At 38.6% G+C, this 13,901-nt stretch overlaps 1 protein-coding gene across 1 annotated transcript in view; it reads left to right on the forward strand.

The window, feature by feature from the left end:
• The window catches only part of INPP5F (inositol polyphosphate-5-phosphatase F), a 67,904-nt gene that overhangs the window by 42,005 nt on the left and 11,998 nt on the right, over positions 1 to 13,901 (forward strand). The window contains exons 10-14 of the mRNA XM_028512489.2: positions 3,443 to 3,567; positions 4,282 to 4,359; positions 5,270 to 5,390; positions 7,157 to 7,285; positions 13,227 to 13,344. Coding sequence (XP_028368290.1) covers positions 3,443 to 3,567; positions 4,282 to 4,359; positions 5,270 to 5,390; positions 7,157 to 7,285; positions 13,227 to 13,344 — 571 coding nt within the window. The remainder of the gene's footprint in view (positions 1 to 3,442; positions 3,568 to 4,281; positions 4,360 to 5,269; positions 5,391 to 7,156; positions 7,286 to 13,226; positions 13,345 to 13,901) is intronic.

Genomic DNA, 13,901 nt, shown 5'->3' on the forward strand with positions numbered 1-13,901 from the left:
TAAAATTGAACCTTACTAAATTTTTAATTTTTATTAGATTTTTTCTTGAAACCTTATCATAAATATTAAATACTATTACAGATGTTATAAATATTATCTATTAAACCTTTATTGAAATGAAATAAGACTTTAAAAGCACCAACTAGAATGAAAAATTGATAAATTCGATTTTACTAAAATATCTTTTGTTTTTTAAGTATTTATTTTTAGATAGAAGTGAAGGGAGGGAGAAAGAGAGGGAGAGAAACATCAGTGTGTGGTTGCCTCTTGTGTGCCCCCCACTGGGGACCTGGCCAGCAACCCAGGCATGTGCCCTGACTGGGAATCAAACCAACGACCCTTTGGTTCACAGACCAGCACTCAATCCACTAAGCCACATCAGCCAGGGCACTAAAATATCTTTTGATTATTAAAAGGCAGCATTAAGAGAATGGAAATGCAATTTTCAAAGTGGGAGTATACCATCTAGAGTATAAAAAAACCCCTATAAACCCATGAAAAAAGGTGTACAATCGAAAAGAAAACTGGACAAAAGACTTGGACAGACGCTTCATAAGAAAAGATATCCAAAAGGCCATTAAACATATAAAAAGTGCTCCACTTCATTAATCACCAGGAAATGCAAACTAAAACCACCATACACACACCAGAATGGCTAAAATAAAGATGGGAAATAACAAGTTTTGTCAAGGATGTGGAACAACTGGAACGCTAATACAAAATTTTTAAAACCTCCCTGAGAGAAATATGTGTTCAATCAAGGAGACATGCATAAGAGCATTCATTAGAGTATAAAAACAACCTAATTGTTCATCAGGAGGTCAGTGGATAAAGTACAGCACGTGTGAAGTATTGAATACTAATGCTTAACCATGGTAAGATGTTAATAACATGGAAAGATCTTAAAATCACATCCAGCCTGGAGTGAGAAAAGAAAATTGTGTAATAGCATATGGTATGTTACTTCTTAAAAAATCCCCAAACCAGAATCATGTCATTCATATATATGTCCTTCTCTTCCATATATGAGTGTTCTCACGCATACATGGCATGCTCGTTTATATAGAAATGCATTTATGTGGCCTGAAAGGGTACACACCAAACTTATGGGAGGTACCTCCAGGGAAGGCTGTGGAACTGGGCTGTGGTCAGAAGGATTTAACCTTTATCCACATTTCAGTTTTTACAGTGTGAGTAAATTCACATATTAGCAATATGTGTAGTTATAAGCAGTATTACAAAATAAACCACAATTTACATGCCACACATAATCAGAAAAATTGAAGCAACACTGAGGTGTGTAAAGGAAGCAGAAGAAATTAATTCCTCACCACCCTCGTTCCTGCTCCCTGTTGACTTTCAAGGCCTGTTTGTGCACATCAGTCTTACAGGAAAGCATATCGAGTGGACCTCCTCATTTCTTGCAGCACCCCAACAATGTCTGCTTGTCCACCCTCCTCCCTGGGTAGTTGCTCTCCGGGAGGTGGGACGTTGGTGGGTATGACACGATGGCACCCCGAGGGCCTGTGTCTGTCCACTGGCAGTGGGGGCGGATGTGAGGGCAGGTCTGCGGGGAGCCTGCCGGGCAAGATTTCCTGCTCTGCTGAAGAGAGACCCAGGAACAGCAATCCTGTGGTTGCTGTGTCCGGATTTGCTGTGGTGCTGCTGTAGTTACATCAAGCCCACAAAGGAACCAGCCTGAGGATTAACCAATTTGCTGGGGACGGCAGAACAAGTAGATGGAAAGAACTGGCATGAACAGCCACTGAATGAAGCAATTTTGGAATCATGCAACCGCCAGACTTTTTGTTCTGAGATTTGAGTCAGTGATTTGTCATTTGCAGCGAAACACACCTTGACACATGCACATATACACCTTCAAAATTTAGGGCAGAAGAGGGCCACCCCACGTACACTGTTCTGCAGCTGTTTCCACTTAGCACCTCGTGACTGTTGAACCACTTCTCCATTTGGGGGCCTTTTGGATATAGTTTTTTGCTCTTAAAAAAATTCTCCAGAAGACACCTTTTACGTATTCTGTATGCTCTGTAGAATAAATTCTAGAAGTGAAATGGCTGGGTCAAACAGTCCGTGTGTATAAAGTTGGTACGTGTCACTCTGTTGCTCCCTGCAGGGTCACACCAGTTCACACGCTCAGCAGAACGGCAGCCAGCGCCCGTGTCCCATATAGTTACCAATGCTGTCGGTATTTAGCATTCAGTTTTTGCCTGTGTATAGGTGAAACTAGATTTTTGTTTTAAAATTTGTATTTCTCTGAGTATTAACAAGTTGTAGTCTCGTGTTTATTGCCCATTTGTATGTTATCTCCTGTGAATATCCTCTGTATCCTTTACCCATTTTTTTCTTATTGATTTTATATTATTGATTTTTATGTTACAGGTATGTTTCCCTAGGTGGTTCTTTTTGTTTGCTTCTGTTTTTCAATCTTCGTCATTTGTTACACAGAGGCTTTAAATTTTTATGTTGTCACATCTGTTCATCTTTTCCTTTATGCCTTCTGTTTATCTTATGCTTAGAAAGTCATGTTCCATCTTACATCATGGAAACGTCATCCCAAGTTTTGTTCTAGCTTTTTTTATAACTTGAAGAAAAAATATTTAGGTCCTTAACGCATCTAAAATTTATTTAGTGTATAACGAGATGTAGGGAGCTAAAGTAAATTTTTCCTCCCTATGTAGATAATTATCCTGTTCCATTTATGGAATAACCCATATTTTTTTCAGGAGGATATGGTTATTATATCTTAGATTTCTCAGCGTGCATAGGCCTGTTCCTGGCCACCTGTCCTGTTCTGCCGAGCCACTCACTTCTGCCCTAGTACCGCAGTTTTAATTGCTCTTCAGTGGGACAAAGTCTTCTTTTATTATTATTAGCTTTCAATTTTTTTTTCACATATGTACTGTTCCAGATGAACTAGAATTAACTTGTCAAGGCCATAGAAAAATCTTGATTGATTTTAATTGGGATTGTTCGGTATGCAGATTAATCTGGGGAGACCTGACATCTTTACAGTGTTGCCATCTAGCACCGTGGTGTGTCTCTTCAGTACTCAGGTTTTGTTTTACGTATTTCGGCAAAGTTATATGGTATCCAATATGTAGGGCTGGTGTATGTCCTTTAAAAGTGATTTGCCTAGATATTTTAAAGATTTGCTGTTAAAAGGACCTTGTTTTCATTATGTATTCCAGTTGGTTACTTCAGACGTATAATGTGTAAAAAAGCCATTAATGCCATTGATGTAAGCAGTTCTCACAAACCTAGATGTGACAAACAAAAATCTGATTTTATAGGAAAATATTGATGCTTGAGGGGTTTGATTTCTAAGAACAGCTATAAAATATTTCTAAAACATAATTCCAAATGAATCACATTATGATTCTAACATCTGATTAAACTGATTTCCCCCCCCTCACTCTCATAGGTTATTATTAACTTGGTAGACCAGGCGGGAAGGGAGAAGATTATTGGGGATGCTTACCTGAAGCAGGTGCTGCTCTTCAACAACCCACAGCTCACTTACGTGTCTTTTGACTTCCACGAGCACTGGTAAGATGGCTTCCGAAAACGAGCTCTGATCGGTTCCAGTGGCTGTGGGAGATGCTGTCACGGGAACCTAAGTTTCTCTTTATCGGGAGGAAACATCTCTTCTCGTTGTTGGAAAGGGAAGGAGTATCATTTGTTTACTTTGCTTAAATTTCATATGGATTTTATTTTGGCTAATGTTTTAACTTAATTGCACCTGAAATATTTATACTCTTTCTGTTCCAAAATAACTTGGAGACCTAGAGTTCCATTTTTCCTTTTCTCATTTAATTAAAGAATTTCTGGAGTTTTGCTTTTCTGCTTGAGCCTGAGCCTGGCAGAAGTAATAGAGTGCCCCTACTTAAGGGAAATCATCCTGCTGGCCCATTTTTATGCTCTGTGAGTGACACTTCTTTCCCTTCGGACAAACCTCACTAGAATTTGCTCTAGGAAATCAGCAATTAGTGAACCATTGCGTATTCTGAAAGTTAGGTTTTTTTTTGTCATGATCCCTGCTCTAATGTGGGTTTATTTACCTAACTATTGAAAATTTGGTGGAGGAGAAGCTTTTGATATCTTTATGTTTCAGTATATTAAGTGTATTTTCTTCCACAATGCAGATGAACTATAAACATTTCTATAATTGCCTATTTATAACAGTGTTAACCTCGTGTACTAATAGTAATAATTTTCTTTAAACTATTATTAAAGATTTTTTTCTTTTGGCTTGCATTTCAGCCGAGGAATGAAGTTTGAGAATGTGCAAACACTGACAGATGCCATTTATGACATTATTCTTGATATGAAGTGGTGTTGGTACGTATTTCTTATTTCATCAGAGGTCAGTTTGACGAACTCCTGCTCTGTGAAATCATGGCTATTTGTTTAGTACCTGTAAGCATTAAAATTATAGCAGCAAGCTGAGAAAGCATTTTTGTTTTCCTTGTATTGCTTCCCAGTTCCTGTGCTGCTTTTTAAGAGAGTGCTAGTCAATAGGCATTGTTAGCTTAGACAAGGGAAGAGGTGTGAGTTGGGCAAGGTGGAGTGGAACGCCCTATGACTATTCTTTAACTCTTTCTAGTGCCTCATAGTCTTAATTTTCTCTTTCTCCTTTCTTGCCACCCCTAACATGGAAGGAAGGCTTAGAGGAACTTGGTCTCAATTTTCAGGCATGTAAAATGATCAGAGAAGAGCAGTGTTTCTCAGACTACAGGAGAGAGAGGCAGGAAGAAGAAGTTGCCGTAAATGACAGAAGAGAACTTTCGATGAGGCTTTATGCCACGGGTGGCCCGAGAAGTTAGAGGAGCAGGACATGCTGCACGACTCCTCACTGGGTGGTAGAGCGAGTGAGTCTGCTCCAGCTAGCTGAGATGCGCTTCTACTTGGGTTCGAAAGGAGGGACAGGATGGTGTTTTAAAGTGCCTTTTGGCTTTAAATGTGCAGAAAAGCATAGCATGGGGTTGTGTCAGCTCTGCTTAATAGCTGTATGACATAAGGCAAGTGACTCTTCACCTTATTTTTTTTTTCAAAATGGGGATAGTAATATCTTTCTCATTGAGTTATTGTGTAACTTCACAGTGTCTACAAAGAACTCAGTAATTTCTGCCCCATAATGGTTATCATAAGCAAACTGATAACCAGTGCTACTGTTCTTGTTGTTACGCTGTAAAGAATTGTGGTTTTTGAAAAACGAATTGTGAAATAATCCCCTACTATTTTTGAAAAGGGTGGATCAAGCTGGCGTAATATGCAAACAGGAAGGGATTTTTCGAGTCAATTGCATGGACTGCCTGGACCGCACCAATGTGGTCCAAGCTGCCATCGCCCGAGTGGTCATGGAGCAGCAGGTAATTTGGAGTCTGTTGGATTGCAAATACTCATTTTTAATTTTTTTCAAGTGTGAACAAATAACTAAAATCTTTGTTCTTTGGGACCTTTATGGCATACAAACAACCTTGTTGCATTAAACCCGGGAGGCACAGTCTCACTATGAATACCTTGAATCAAGTGGCATTTTCTTAAGTACTTATTCCAAAAATGTGAGGCCCACGTTTTCAAATTTATTGGGTAGCGCTATATTGGCATTTACCTTTTTTTCTCATTTCTGAACCTTCCTTTCTGTATTTGGAGCTGGGAGTTTGTACATTTCGTTTCTGCTTGGCCGGCTAGCTCGGGGTCAGGCCCTGCCGGTAGCGGGCACTAAAAGAAGGTTGCGAGGCTCGAGGAGGAAAAGGGACATGCATCCTCACCTGTGCTATATTCCTGTCAGCAGCGCCATCTCCGGGGCCCTTGGTTCCTTCGGCACCGCAGGACCAGCCTCTTGCCTTTCTGCCCCAGTTGGTGGCAGCTGCCTCCTGTAGCCATTGTGTCTGCTACCCATGTCCCCCTTTAGATCTTCTGGGCCTCCGATACCCGAGTAACCAATTCCCAAGGTAGAAATTCCTAGCATAGTTTCTAGGTCTTTTTTCTTTTTTTATGGAACCTAGTGACTCTCCTTTGAGGATATGAGTCGGTTCCTTTTAATGTCTCATTGAAGCAGGCAGGCTTTTGAGTCCAAGCCCTGGCCCTTCCACACACGAGGTGCTGATCCCATGCAAAGAACTTAAGCTCTCCCAACTTCTCTCTCCTCAGCTTTAAAATGGAGTAACAAGTGTCCTGGCTAGGTGGCTCACTTGGTTCGAGCATCGTCCTGTACACTAAAAGGTTGTGGGTTTGATTCCTGGTCAGGGCACATACCTGGACTGTGAGTTCAGTCCCTGGTGGGGGCATGTACAGAAGGCAACGATCCATGTTTCTCTCTCATATACTGATGGTTCTCTCTCACTTGCTCTCTCCCTTCCTTCCTCTCTAAAAAAAAACCAATAAACACATCCTTGGATGAGGATTAAAGTTTTCTAAAATATATATATATATAAATAAAATAAAATAAATAAAATGTAATAAGCATATTGATTACATAGGGTTGTTATGAGGAGTAAATGAGATAATTATTTTAAACATGTCTTGGAACCCTAGCCCTAGAACAGAGTTAATATTTATTGGGCAATCAGTGCTCTGGTACTATTAATTAATATTGCTGTTTCAGTGCACTTTTCAAAAAAAATACTTATTTTTAGAGAGAGGGGAAGGGAGGGAGGAAGAGAAGGAGAGAAACATCGACATGCAGGAGAAACTTTGATCAGCTGCCTCTCGCATGCGCCCCAACTGGGGACGGAGATGGCGGTCCAGGCACGTGTCCTGGCGGAGAACAGAACTGGCGACGCTTCACTCTGCGGAATGAGGCCCAGGCAACTGGGCCGCACTGGCCAGGCCTCGGTGTGCTTTTTGATAATGTCACTTCATAAGCAAGTTTAAAACAAAGACGAAATATAATATGAGCGTGTACATTGAAAATCACACCAAAACACCATAAATATCTCCTACTTTTCACCTGTAGCAATTCATAAAATTATTTCCCAAGTGGTACTGTATTTTGAAAAAGTCTGAAGACACCATTTATTTTATTTAAGGGTCCTAAATTGTATATGAACACAATTCCTGTTTCTGTAGTATACATTTTATTCTATGGTGCCCTGGTTCATATATCATTAATCCACCAATGTGTTCATTTTAGCTGAAAAAATTAGGCGTGATGCCCCCAGAGCAGCCACTACCAGTGAAGTGCAGCCGGATCTATCAGATAATGTGGGCCAACAACGGCGACTCCATTAGCAGGCAGTACGCTGGGACCGCTGCGCTGAAGGTAAGTACCTGCAGCGAGCATTTGTGCACCGTTCTGTGGGACACGGACTGTGGTTTAAAACCATCTTTATTTTGAAGAGAAAGGTATATGGGCTACAGGTGGGAGTTGGCTATGTTTGGCTAAGGCAGGGGGTCATATATTTTAAAAGATTTTATTTATTTATTTTTAGAGAGAGGGGAAGGGAGGGAGAAAGGGAGAGAGAAATATCAATGTGTGGTTGCCTTTCACGTGGCCCCCACTAGGGACGTGGCCCGCAACCCAGGCATGTGCCCCGACTGGGAATCGAACCAGCGACCCTTTGGTTTGCAGCCCACACTCAATCCACTGAGCTACACCAGCCAGGTTACACACTCGTATTTTTGCCGGGCCAGATGATGTGACTCGAGTAGGCCACCATTAGATTAAAGGGAGGATGGGATTGTGTGGACTGAAGGAAGAGCACGTTGTCTCAAGAGGGTGCTGTTCAGCTAATTCCTTGTAGGGACAGAGGTCCAGGGTTGCTAGGTCTTCCAGTTTTTAAAGGGAGTTTGGAAATTGGGAATTGTACGTGAAATACTTGTCTTCTAAAATTTAATATGGACAAACTAAAACATGTCTGTTGATGGGGTTTGGTCCCTGGTATGGTAATTCGCTTCCCAAATTTGTATCCCAATCCTGCTACTTCTTATAGCTCTGTTACCTTAGGCAAGTCACTTAACCTCTTTCTCAGTGGGAGAATACATATTCTTCAGAGCGCACGTGGAACATTTTCCAGGATAGATCAATATTAGGCCACAAAACAAATTGCAACAAGTTCAAGAGGAAAGAAAATTATTTCAGAGAGTTTTGGTTTTGCTTTTTGGCAGCAGTGGTATGAAATTAGAAATGAGTAACAGTAGGAAAGTTGGAAAATTCACAAATATGTGGAAATTAAACAAAGATAAAAGAAGAAATCAAAAGGGAAATTAAAAATGTATTGAAACAGCCCTTGCTGGTGTGGCTCAGTGGATTGAGCAACAGCCTACAGACCAAAAGGTCGCCCGTTCAGTTCCTGGTCAGGGCACACGCCTAGGTTGCAGGCCAGATCCCCCAGCTGGGGGCATGAGAGAGGCAACTGATTGATGTTTCCCTTGCACACTGATTTTTCTCTCCCTTTCTCCCTCCTTTCCCTCTCTCTAAAAATAAATAAGTAAAATCTTAAAAAAATGTAAAAATAACTTGAAACAAAAGAAAATAGAAGCATAGCACACCAAAACTTACGGCATGCAGCAAAAGCAGTTCTGAGAGGAAAGTGTTTGTCTGTAAATACCTGTCCTGAGAGAAAACTCAGGCAGCCCGACACCTGAAGTAACTGGAAAAAGAAGAAGAAACTCAGCCTAAAGTGAGCAGAAGGAAAGAAATAATAAAACTCAGAGTAGAAATATGAAATAGAGAATAGTAAAACAAAGTTGAGATAAACAAGAGTTGATTTTTTTTGAAAAAATAAAATTGACAAATCTAAATTTAGATAGGCTAACTAAGAAAAAAAGAGGACTCAAAATTGTAAATGAAAGAGACATTATTACAACTGATAGCACAGAACTACACAGGATCACGAGACTGTGTTGGCAATTATATGCTAACAAATTGGACAGTTTAGAAGAAATAGATAAATTCCTAGAAACAATACAACCTGCCAAGACTAAGCCATGAAGAAACAGAAAATCTCAGCAGACCAGTGAGTAAGGCGAATCATTAAGCAAAAACCTCTCAACAAAGAACAGCCCAGGACCAGATGGCTCCACTGGTGAGTTCTACCAAACATTTAAGGAATTGATGCCAGTGCTTCTCAGATTCTTCCAAAAAATAGAAGAGGATGGAACACTCCCAGGCTAATTTTATGAGGCCCTGATACCAAAGCCAGATAAGAACGATACAAGGAAATAAAACTTTAGGCCAATATCCCTGATGAACATGGATATAAAAATTCTGGAAAAATTCTAACAAACTAGATTTAATAGGAATACATACCATAATCAAGTGGGATTTATCTCTGGGATATAAGGATGGTTCAGCTTATGCAAAGCAATAAATATGACATCCTCCTCTAATAGAATGAAAGCTAAAAATCATATAATCATCTTGATGCAGAAAAAGCATATGACAAAAGTCAACATCTTTTTATGATAAAAGCTCTCAACAAATTGGGTATAGAAGGAATATACCTTAACATAATAAAGACCATATATGGCAAATCAACAGCTAACATCATATTGAACAGTGAAAAGTTAAAAACTTTTCCTTTAAGATCAGGAACAAAACCAGGGTGCCCACTCTCACCACTTTTATTCATCCTAGTTAGTACTGGAAGTTCTAGCCAGAACAATCAGGAAAAGGAAATTTGTTTATAGCTGGCATGATGTTATTCATGGAAAAAGTGTGAAAAATACTTCACCAGAAAACTGTTAGAACTAATAAATGAGTTCAGTAAAGTTGCAGAATACAAAATTGACATACAAAAATCAGTGGTGCTTCTAAACACTAACAACAAACTATCTGATAAAAAAAATAATGCCATTTACAATAGCATAAAAATACTTAGGAATAAAGTTAACTAAGAAAGGGACAGATCTGTACACTAAAAACCATAAGACATTGATGAAAGAAATTAAGAAGATACAAATAAATGTAAAGACATCTTATGTTCGTGGGCCAGAAAAATTAATATTGTTAAAATGTTTACCCAAAGCCATCTATAGGTTCAGTGCATTCCCTAATAAAGTTCTACTGGCGTTTTTCAAAGAAATAGGAAAAAATCAATCCTAATGTTTGTATGGAAACATGAGACCCCTAATAGCGAAAGAAATTCTGGGAAAGAAGGACAAAGCTAGAGGCATAACACTCCCTGACTCCAAACCATACTGCAAAGCTATAATAATCAAAATAGTAATGCACTTGCTTAAAAACAGACACAGAGACCAATGGAATCAAACCAAGAGCTTAGAAATAAACCCACACATACAACAGGGGCCCCCCCCAAAAACCAAAGTTATCTTTTGGAGGGCAGGTCCCTTGTAGTTCAGGCTTCCACTGCTGGGTGAGTGTTCTAGGAACCCATCTGTATCAGTGTGACTAGCTGGCGTTGTTGTAAGAGGCTGCTTTCGACCTCAGTGAATTTTTTTTTATTTTTGAATATTCTCTGTGCCTTGGCCCATTTCATGATGGGTGATTTACGAGTGCACCTGCCCACACTGCATTGAGTGTTCAGCACTTTTTTACCACAAATGGCACGACCCCAGTGCTCCACACTTCCTATTCTGTTCTCACCCAGAGCGACCTTTTGTTGTTCTCTGGATGAAAAAAGTCCTCAGAGGAAAATGTTTTGAAGAGCTGAAACAAAAAAATGGCAGAAGCACTAAAAGGCATCAAAATTAATGAGTTAAAAAACTATTTTGAGCAGTGAAAAAAATGTCTCGATAGTTATATTACACCAAATGGAGAGTACTTCAAAGGTGACTTCAGTTTAAACATGTAAAAATAAATACACAATTTTTATAAATTCTGGGGTTTTTGGGGAGTCCCCCTTCATATAAAGTCAGCAACAACTGCTGTTGTACAGCTAGTAAAATGTGTTACAAGATGAATAAATTCTGGGGATAGTGTTTGGCAAGTGAGTCCTCAATGCGGAAAGGATAGTCTCTTCAATAGTGCTGAGGAAATGGGATATTCACATGCAAAAAAATTACATTGTACCCCTGTCTTATGAAAAATTAACTCAGGATGGATTAATGACTTAAATGTAAGACCTGCAACTTTACAGTTTACTCCTACAATAAAACAGAGAAAATGCTCTATGACATTGGTCTTTGCAATGATTTTTTGGATGTGACTCCAGTCAATAAGAGGGTAAGGATGACATCAGACAAGAAAAGTTTCAGCATGACAAAACAAAACAAAACAAACATCTAACAAAATGAAAAGACAACCTATGGAATAGGAATGGGAGGAAACATTTGTAAACCATATATCTGATAAGGCATTAATATCTAATATCTATAATATATAAGGAACTCATACAACCAGTAGCATAAAAAAGAATTTGATTAAGAATGAGTAAATTACCTAAACAGACATTTTCCAAAGAAAATACATAAACGGCCAACAGGTGAATACAAAAGGTGCTCAACATCAGTAATCATGAGGGAAATCTATGCAAATCAAGATCACAATGAGATATTGCTTCATACCTGTAAGAATGGCTATTATCAAAAGATAAGAGGTAAATGTTGACAAGGATTTGGAAAAAAGGTAGCCATTGTATTGGGTTGTCCAAAAAATCTGTGTGTTTTTTTCTGGAAAATAAAAGACACATTTTTCATTTTCACCAGTAACTTGATTTGGATATTTCCTGCATGGTATAACGTTGATTGTTTTCCATTAATGTCTAGATTTGATTGTTATCACCCTCAGCTGGTCTCCAACATGAAACTTTGCAAACCAATTTTTTTTTAGCAATTGATTTTTTTAAAGATTTTATTTATTTATTTTAGAGAGATGGAGAAGGGAGAGAAAAAGAGAGGGGGAGAAGCATTGATGTGTGGTTGCCTCTAGCACACCCCGTACTGGGGATGTGGCCTGCAACCCAGGCATGTGTCCTGACTGGGAATCAAATCGGTGATGCTTTGGTTCGCAGGCCTGTGCTCAATCCACTGAGCTACACCAGCCAGGGCCATGCAAACCACTTTTGACATGTTCACTCAGTCATAGCACCTCCATACACTGCATGAATCTTTTTTTGTGTTTCAGTTGCATTTTTATTTTTCCTGAAATAATAAAGCATAATATGCCAAAAATGTTCATAATTTTTCCATCTTCAAAATTTAAAATGGCTACCCCCAAATTTACCCATTTCGATGTTTTTTTGTAAATGCATGATAATGTGAAAGGTGTTATAATACAATCTAACAAAACTATTTTGAATGAACTTAAAGACAACTAAGCACCACTAGAACCATTCATTCATTGTTCGGAAAAAACAAAAGAACTTTTTGGTCAATATGTTGTCGGTGGGAATGTAAATTGGCATAGCCAATTCACTACTTATGGAAACAGTAGTGAATTGGTGGTTACCAGATTTTGGGGGAAATTTGGAGATGTTCAAAAGGTGCAAACTGAATAAATTTTGGGCATCAAATGTACTGCATGGTAATAATCATTAACATAATGTATCATAGAATTGAAATTTGCTGAGAGTAGATCTTAAATGTTCTCCCCACAAACACACACATGGGAATTATGTGAGGTGAGAAATGTATTAACTAACTTTAATATAATCAGTTTACAATATATATACATATATCAAGTGATCATGTGGCACACCTTGAATTTACACAATGCTGCTTGTCAGTTATCTCAGTAACGCTGGAAAAATAAATACTTTTTTCTTTGACATTAAACTTTGGACTCCACATTTATGTGTCTCTCTTCTGTAATGGATATAGATTTAATTACTATTTTCTGTGAATGACTTAAGTAATTGGCAATATCTCCTTCCAAAATTGTGAATGTTGGGACAGGAGCTGTTTCTGAGGTTGCCTTGGGCAGAAATAGTGGGGTTGGGGTGGGGGGAAAGGGACTGTGCTGTCCTTGCCTTAAGTTTAAGTCACTGCCTCTCTAGGGACTTGCTCTGACACCTTTATAGGGGAAAAAGTTTTGAGCTGTAAATTCTCAAAATTCTATATATTGCAAAGAATGGTTTTACCTTAAAGCATTATCGAGCTGAAGATTTGTTGCTACAAATAGCGTGTTTAATTATTAGACATGCTTGGGTCAGAGTCAAATACTAGTAAATATTTTAATTTAACTACGTTGTTTGGAAATTATAAAAGCCTAAAGAATTCCAGTCTTGAACTAAAAGCCCATATCTACTTTGGGGACATTCTTATGTTTAAATAAATTGTCAAAATGACTTTTTCCTTGACAGGGTGACTTTACAAGGACTGGAGAAAGGAAGTTAGCAGGAGTTATGAAAGATGGTGTTAACTCAGCAAATAGGTATTACCTGAATCGATTTAAGGATGCTTATAGGCAAGCTGTCATAGGTAAGGAATGTAAAAGCCTTTCTTTCTTTAAAATTTCTTATTCCTCTGTGACTTTTTTAGAAACCACTTTTATTAACATAGTTAATGTGTTTTCTAATATACTTCTAAATGTGCTTCTATTTTAATCATCTTACTCAGTGAATCTAATTCAAAATTTTAGAAGATTAGGATTTGATAAATTTTTTAGGCTGGAGCAACACACAAGAAACCATAAATTTTCATACATGTTTTTCAGTTTGCTGTTCATGTCACAGAAGGCAGGGCTGAGACCCAGGAGTAAGGAATAAGGGACCCTAAACCTTATCGACGGAAAACTCCGTGTTCTATTTGTTTTTCTGTTACTCAAGTCTAAGAGATGCAACGAGATGATTTTCTTTCTTTCCGTGACATTTATTGTGTGTTCTTGCCATGGACAAATAGACCATCCTTTCTTCCCATTGGTGTGATTTAACAGAATTTTAGGGTATCTAGTTTACAGGTGATCCTACCCAATTCTTAGTTGTTTTTTAGAAGGGCATGGAGGGTAGATTGCCCAGTGGCATGCTTCAAGTTTAGTT

Source organism: Phyllostomus discolor, chromosome 5 (genome assembly GCF_004126475.2).
Source record: "Phyllostomus discolor isolate MPI-MPIP mPhyDis1 chromosome 5, mPhyDis1.pri.v3, whole genome shotgun sequence".
NCBI lineage: Eukaryota > Metazoa > Chordata > Mammalia > Chiroptera > Phyllostomidae > Phyllostomus > Phyllostomus discolor.